The sequence below is a fragment of the Sebastes umbrosus genome, chromosome 1 (assembly GCF_015220745.1).
Source record: "Sebastes umbrosus isolate fSebUmb1 chromosome 1, fSebUmb1.pri, whole genome shotgun sequence".
Lineage (NCBI taxonomy): Eukaryota > Metazoa > Chordata > Actinopteri > Perciformes > Sebastidae > Sebastes > Sebastes umbrosus.
Window position 1 is genome coordinate 16,449,275 of NC_051269.1, and position 8,577 is coordinate 16,457,851.

General features: G+C 35.7%; 2 protein-coding genes across 2 annotated transcripts; one reads left to right on the top strand and one right to left on the bottom strand.

Annotated features, from left to right (window-relative positions):
• Positions 1-9: 9 nt before the first annotated feature.
• LOC119497391 (cytochrome c oxidase assembly protein COX14 homolog) lies at positions 10-5,320 on the bottom strand. Its single transcript, XM_037785502.1, has 2 exons — positions 5,166-5,320; positions 10-493 (listed from the first exon to the last, which is right to left on the bottom strand). Exon 2 carries the CDS (start codon positions 481-483, stop codon positions 307-309), a length of 177 nt encoding a protein of 58 aa, XP_037641430.1. The 5' UTR covers positions 484-493; positions 5,166-5,320; the 3' UTR covers positions 10-306.
• A 1,059-nt stretch (positions 5,321-6,379) lies between these two features.
• On the top strand, positions 6,380-8,469 carry LOC119497300 (pre-miRNA 5'-monophosphate methyltransferase). Its single transcript, XM_037785326.1, has 2 exons — positions 6,380-6,655; positions 7,746-8,469. The coding sequence occupies exons 1-2, from the start codon at positions 6,452-6,454 to the stop codon at positions 8,295-8,297; spliced, it is 756 nt and encodes a 251-aa protein (XP_037641254.1). The 5' UTR covers positions 6,380-6,451; the 3' UTR covers positions 8,298-8,469.
• The last annotated feature ends 108 nt before the right edge of the window (positions 8,470-8,577 follow it).

Here is an 8,577-nt window from a genome sequence, read left to right on the forward strand (position 1 = left end):
CTACATTGCTTTGTGTGTTTAAAGGCATTTAATATAAGACAAACATTTACAGCCATCTTCACTCCAGAAACACTCACAACATGGATTTTACACAGGCCGTTGATGCAAATAATATGCTCTTATTCAATTTGCTTGGTGAAGTTTTTATAAACATTTTCCTAGTGAGGGCACAACACCCTCGCAAAGGAGATCACTTAAATGTCCTGAGAAGAATTAACCTCTTCATGATTTTAGCGACGGACCAAAAACAAAGGAGGAATGGGAAATGTCCACATCTGTGCAAAAACAACAACAGTCCATCTCACATCAGTCTTTCATGACTTCGGGGTCCTGGTTTTCTGCTGCCAGTTTCAGCTGTTTTTGCTTCTCCATGTAGCGGTATCCTCGCATCACACACAGGTAGCCGCCGTAGCCCGTCAGCAGCATCATCGAGGTGGTAAACGTCCGATAGCCGAAGTCAGCCAGGCGCTTTCCAGACACCATGATGAGGATCCTAAAGGGATCGGGAACAGAAAGTAAGAGCATGTTCATCAGCAAAATAGTTTACAGCAGTGGTGGAAAGTCACCAATTATGTTTACTCAAGAAGTACTATAGTAGAGATACTACTATTACTAGATTTTGCCACACTATTTATACTGTGGTATGCTGCAAATCACTGTGCAGGATTGTTTTATGGCCAAATTAGATATTTATATTATGTTTGCATCAATCGGGGTTCCTACACATTTACCATTTCAAAATTCCATACTTTTCCAGACTCAAATTTCCAGTGTTTTCTATAGATTTTTCAGACCATATTTAAAAAGGGACTGTTTGTAACTTCTTACACTTATAAATCAATCCGGGTCGGTGTCCCATGTGCGCTGGCATATGCGCGCTCGCGTGTGGCTACGCTGTTCAGACTTGGAAGCACCAAAACCGCAAAGTTGTATCTAGTGAAGCCCGTCTTGCAAAACAGTGTTGACCGCGGTCGGAGGACGCGGGGAGACCGTAGCTTTGGTCTACAGGGCTGGATTCTCTGCTGTACTCTGCTCGCTTCACCTCACGTGCATGCGCGCACACTTCACACTGCAGAAGAGTTAAAGCCTGGAGCACACAGCGCGCTTCATGCTCGCGTGACGGCAACGTCGCGTGTTGTTTTTCATTTCGGCGTCCATGTTAACAGGTTAGAGTGGACACACTGCCCGCATGAGACGCGCGTCAGACGCGCGTCAGACGCGCGTCTATTTTATAGAATAGAAGGCTCGCCTATTTTACACGCGAGCCGCTTACCTCTCGGCTGCGTCTCCCAGCAGCAACAGACAGTGAAGGTGATCTATTGACAGTATATGAACATCATACCAGCAAGATTACTACAGTTTCCATGTCTAGACATCTGTAGAATATGTCACTGACCATCAATATTTTACACTTCCTATCTAGATTTCAAAATAAAAGGCCTCTAGCGTTTTTAGTGCACAGAATCATTCATTCATTAACACAATGCTTTTATTCTGAAATACTCTAAATAAAGCAGTTGTCTGCTTGCAGGTTTCCATCAAGTTAATATAGTACAGGCTTTTAATTTTGTAAACACTGTAGTAGTCATAGCAGAAACCCTACATATGCTATAAATATAATAGACTGGGTTAATAGGTTATAAGAACATCAGGTGATGGGCAGTATTTTTCCGATGCTCTCTCTCTCTCTCTCTCTCTCTCTCTCTCTCTCTCTCTCTCTCACTCTCTCTCAACAAACACCAGGTAACTTTATTGTTCTTTCTTTTAGAGTTGTTATTTAATTTTTTTAAAGATATTTAATAATAATTTTCGTTTTCTAAAGGTTAACAAATAACGAAACTGTTTATTTTGCTTTGTTTTATAATAATAAAAAAAACCCACTTTACTTATATTTATCATTCTGAAATACTTCAGGTGTTTTTCTCCATCAAGGCGCAGTTCAGCAACAAGGTGGTGAAAAGCTCCAAGTTGCCTGAGATGTCAGAACATCAGCATTTATAATGTAAATTGCTGTCCCGCCCCAGATGTAAATTAAGTCGTTTTCGATAAAAGCCGCAACCTGGAATGCTGTAGAACAGGAACCCGAAACCCCCTGGAAATGTTGTTTAAAACTGTGCCAGTCACAGTGAAGAGGGATTGCTGTAGGCTCTCTCTTACTACTAATGTATTTATTTATTTTTTTGTATTAATATATAGCCCACAGAAATCCCTCTTCACTGTCAATGAAGAGGGATTTATATATATATATATATATATATATATGTATATATATATATATATAGCCCATAGAAATCCCTCTTCACTGTCAGTGAAGAGGGATTTATTTATATATATATATATATATATATATATAGCCCATAGAAATCCCTCTTCACTGTCAGTGAAGAGGGATTTATTTATATATATATATATATATATATATAGCCCATAGAAATCCCTCTTCACTGTCAATGAAGAGGGATTTATATATATATATATAAATCCCTCTTCACTGACAGAAAAGAGGGATTTATATGGGCTATATATTAATATTTATGTATGAATTTATTTGCTTGTTTTTAATAATATTTACAAATTACACTTTTTTGTCTTAAATAAATATAAATCACATTTATGATGAAGTTAAATGGCCATTAAAAGGCAAACTCTATGTAGAAAGAAAGGGCTGTCAGCAACAGCAAAAACACAGCTGACAGGTAGCTGAGACGCTCCCGAGACGTGGGTAACTCGGGTCTAGTGTGAACACCCTAGGTGGGCATGACGTGGCCACGACGTGACGCTGCCGTCAGGCGAGCCTGAAGCGCGCTGTGTGGCCCGGGCGTTAGTTTAGCTCTGAGAATATATAGTGAATGTACAGTGGACGTTTGTGCAGAAATAACTGCTGCAGCTCCTCCAGACCAACAGAGGTTTTCCGTGTCTTGTGAAGTGACGGGGCTCCGCAGAGAGAAACGTTATAGTCTCCGACCGGGTGCCGGTGTCTTCCCTGTTCCCAAACATTTGAGCATTGTGATGAAGGTAACACAGTTTATAGTCGAAGTATATAAGTCTAATGCAGTGAGGGCCAAAGTGCAAATGTACTATGGAGTATTAGGGCCACATTGAGGGAAAACACATCTGAGATTTCCAGAATAAAGTCATAATATTACGAGAAAAAAGACGTTTTATTACGAGAAAAAAGTCCTAACTTTACGAGAAAAAAAAGTCGTAATATTACGAGAACAAAGACATAACTTTACGAGAAAAAAGAAAATAACACGTAAAATTACTACTTTATAATATTGACTTTATTCTCATAATATTACGACTTTTTTCTCTTAAACTTATGACTTTATTATCATATTACGAAATTTTTTCGCATAAACTTGTGAATTTATTCTCGTAATATTATGACTTTATTCTCAAAATTTCAGATTTATTTAATTTTCCTCAATTTGGCCCTAATACTCCGTCGTACCATAGACCTACAACAATGATAAATATTTTGGTTGCACTGGCTGCTCCAAACGCCATGATTCAATCTGCTGCTTGTATGATCAATTTATTCTTAGAAATTCTGAATTGTATATTTTAGAAAACAGAATAGGGGCAATAGTCTGGAAACAGAAATGTTTTCCATCCCCTCTGTTCTTTTTTCCACACTGCGTAGGAACCCTGATGTGATTGGAGTGCAAAGGTGTTTAATTTTGGTTAATTTCCAGAATTAGACAAAAAAAAAAGAAATAAAAGTTTCTCACTTGATTTTCCAGAAGATTTTACTATATCTTGATACATAAATATAACATTATGTATACCATGGTAGAGGATTTTATACACATCACTCAGCCCTAGTCCATTTGTGTAATGTTCAAAAGATACTTCTACTACACTATATTAGAAAAAATTGTCTTATATAGTAGATTCACAGATTAATATTTTACATACAGAACACATAATAAGCTTAGAAACCATGATATATCATTATAAATATGGCTTACTCACAATATATAAAGTAGTGGTCTGTAATCTAATCTACAGTAATCTGTGTAACAGCTCTGAAAGTACATTTAGCTGATGATTGATCATGTACTTTTATTCAGGTGAATGTGAGTGTTGTACTTTAACTTGTAACTGAGTGCTTTTTATGCATCATGGTAGAAAACCTGAATACTTGTCCCACCACTGCAGCACAGTACTCATCATATACATGCAAATAAAGATAAGATGTTAACACTGACATGTTTGAGCATCAAAGCTGCACACTTTAATTTCCCTGCACATTGACTCACTGATGAGGACCACAGATAGCCAGCAGTCAGCTGTGTGTGCACACTAGTAAACACACTAGTGATCACACTAGTAATCACACTAGTAATCACACTAGTAAACACACTAGTAATCACACTAGTAATCACACTAGTGATCACACTAGTGATCACACTAGTAATCACACTAGTAATCACACTAGTAAACACACTAGTGATCACACTAGTAATCACACTAGTAAACACACTAGTAATCACACTAGTAAACACACTAGTGATCACACTAGTAATCACACTAGTAAACACACTAGTAAACACACTAGTAAACACACTAGTGATCACACTAGTAGACACACTAGTAAACACACTAGTAATCACACTAGTAATCACACTAGTAATCACACTAGTAATCACACTAGTAAACACACTAGTAATCACACTAGTAATCACACTAGTAAACACACTAGTAATCACACTAGTGATCACACTAGTGATCACACTAGTAATCACACTAGTAAACATACTAGTGATCACACTAGTAATCACACTAGTAAACACACTAGTAAACACACTAGTGATCACACTAGTAATCACACTAGTAATCACACTAGTAAACACACTAGTAAACATACTAGTGATCACACTAGTAATCACACTAGTAAACACACTAGTAAACACACTAGTAATCACACTAGTAATCACACTAGTAAACACACTAGTAATCACACTAGTAATCACACTAGTAAACACACTAGTAATCACACTAGTAAACACACTAGTAATCACACTAGTAAACACACTAGTGATCACACTAGTAAACACACTAGTAATCACACTAGTAAACACACTGTTGTATCGACTTCTATACAAACTCACGTCTTTGTCTCGTCTCCTCTCAGAGCAAGAACTTAAATCTGATCTTACCTTTTATATTAAGAAGCGATAACACGAACAGGTTATCTATTATGTCCCCAATGTCAGCACGTCGACAGGAGGAGTTAGCAGGAAGATAACTAACATGGATGTATTAACTAACCTTCGCTGTGTAAGGTACGGAAACACAGAGGGGACTTTTCTCTTCTTGTAACAAAACTGAGAGCGCCCCCTACTGACCCGGAGCACATACAGTTAATATATATATATATATATATATATATATATATATATATATATATATATATATATATATATATATATATATATATTATAATTATATATATATATATATATATATATATATATATATATATATATTATAATTATATATATATATATATATTTATATATATATATATATATATATATTATAATTGTATATATTATAATTATAATATATATATATATATATAGTATGTCGATATTTTTTTTTAACGTTGAAATATAATATATATATATATGTATATATATGTATATATATGTATATATGTATATATGTATATATATATATATATATTATAATTGTATATATTATAATTATAATATATATATATATATATTATAATTATAATATATACAATTATAATATATATAGTATATATATTATAATTATAATATATACAATTATAATATATATAATATATATATATATACATATATACATGTGTATACATATATATATATATTATATTTCAACGTTAAAAAAAGATGTCGACATACTATAGCCTACTATGACTTTTTTCGACATAAACAATGACTAGTAGTATGTATTTTATCCACATACACTGTGACACAGTGTATGTGGATAAAATACATAGTATAGTATGTCGAAAATAGTCATAAAAAGTCATAGTATAGTATGTTGAAAAAAATGTGTAATAGTGAAGTATGTCAATAAAACATCATAGTTTAGTATGTTGAAAAAAAGTCATAATTTCGAAAAAGTCATAATAAAGTATGTCGAATAATTTAATAAAAAAGTCATAGTATAGTATGCCAAGAAAAGTAATTGTATAGTATGTTGAAAGAAGTTAAAAAGTCATAGAATAGTATGTAAAAAAAACATAAAATAGTCATAGTAGACAAAAAAAAGTCTTAAAAATGTCATAATATATAGTATGTCATAAAAATATCATAAAGTAGCTCTCTCTTCTTACAAAGAGGGTTTGTTGTTGGTTTGGTGAAACCACCACAGACTAGTATAGTAGTCCCTGTTTGACTGCAGCTCTTGTTTTCCACCCGGACGTATTTTGCAAGCGCACACAGACATTACAATGGCAACATGCTCGATAAGCAGCGTTGATGTTAATGAACTAAATGATCCAGGAGCGGCTCCTTATGGCAACTTCATCAACTATTACAGTTTCAACCCTCCGGAGAACCGTCTGAGCCTCATCCCAGACTCATTACTGCACGACCTAGATCACAGAGACCACCAGCAGACCACACTCATCCTGGACGTGGGCTGTAACTCAGGGGTATGTGACTCCAGCACAATACAGATGTTAAAGATGTTATAATCTCTATTTAACTCACACTTAAATGGGAATTTTTCACATATTTCGAAAGAGCTTTCATAATCAAAACTCTGTCTTTTGCATACACATTAAGTGGTTGAATAACTTGCATTTACTCAAGCATTGTACTTAAATACAATTTTGAGGTACTTATTATTATTATTATTATTATTATTAGAAAAATACTCTTTTTGACATACTATAATATATAATATAAATACTTTTTTTGACATACTATAATATGGTTATTATTATTAGTATAGGTACTTATTATTATTAGTATTACTTAAATACAATTTTGAGGTACTTATACTTTATTTAATTATTTCCATTTGATGCTAATCTATACTTCTGCTCCAGTACATTTCAGAGGGGAAATTTACTTTTTACTCGGTCGTGTCTAGAAGGTAACCCACTAGTTGCGTTTCTCGCGAGATTGTAGAATTTAGGCATTGACCTCGATGGGCAGCGAGTCTCGCGAGAGTTTTTGTGGGCTACCTTCTAGACACGACCTTTTTACTCCACTACATTTGTTAGACAGCTTTAGTTAACATTACTTGTTACTTTGGAAATTCGGATTATTAATACCAAATATAATCAACAGATAAAATATAATTGTATTATTATGGATTAAGCGTGTGATGCTTACACATCACTAATTATAATCCAGTGATATAATTATTATTTTGAAATAGGCCATTCTGCTTTAGTTTACTTTTGGTACTTTATGTATATTTTGATGCGAATACTCATGTATTTTACTTATGTAAGATTTTGAATGCAGGGAGTATTTATACACTGTGGTATTGCTACTTAAAGTAAAAGATAAAAGATTTGAGTACTTCTTCCAACACTGTACACATTTTATGTCTTTTTCACACATCAGCCTGTGATGCATATGGTCCAGCATGACATACAGTATATGGCATGTTCGAGACAAATCTTTAATGAATTTATAGAATTTGAAATGAAGATAATATCTGTCTGCATAACCATCATTTTTTGTGTAGTAAAAGTTGTCCTCTTTGTTCTCTCCCCTTGTGAATGGCAGGAACTGAGTGTAGCCTTTTACAAGCATCTGGTTCAGGAGCGTTTACGCCAAGAGGAGTCAGATAAGAGGAAAGTTCATCTTCTGGGTTTTGACTTGGATGAGATTCTTATTCAGAGGGCTCAGCAGAACAACCCTCTCCCGGCCAACATCTCCTTCATCGCGCTGGACATCACTAAAGACACCCACCAGCTACAGGAGTACCTCAACCAGTGCGGCTGCTCCCACTTCCACCTCTGTCTGTGCCTGGCTGTCACCATGTGGGTCCACCTAAACCACGGAGACGCCGGTCTGCTGCAGCTGCTCTCTCGCCTGGCCTCCCTCAGTCAGCACCTCCTGCTGGAGGCACAGCCCTGGAAATGCTACCGCTCTGCGGCCCGGCGGCTGAGGAAGCTGGGACGCTCAGACTTTGACCACTTTAAGACCCTGAAGATCCGTGGGGACATAGCAGAACATGCCAGGGAGCACCTGGAGAGACACTGTGGCATGGAGCTCATCCAGAGCTTCGGCAGCACTACATGGGACCGAAAGCTGTTGCTCTTCAAAAGGAGATGAGACTGAGGGACGATGTGGAGAGTTTTCATCTTGCTGATGCACAGGAGCTGCAGGAAACATGATCAGGAAGAAAACAATGTGGGGAATGGGAGAACAGTAAAGTTGATCAACATTAATCTGCAATGATTATGACAGTGTATTGTTTAAATCACCTTTCAAGCAAAAATGCCAAGCATTAGCTGGTTCCAACTTTTCAAATGTGAAGATTTGTGTTTAGTTAACCATCTTTGGGTTTTGTTTTCTTGGTTGGACAAAACAAGCAAATTGAAGATGTCACTTG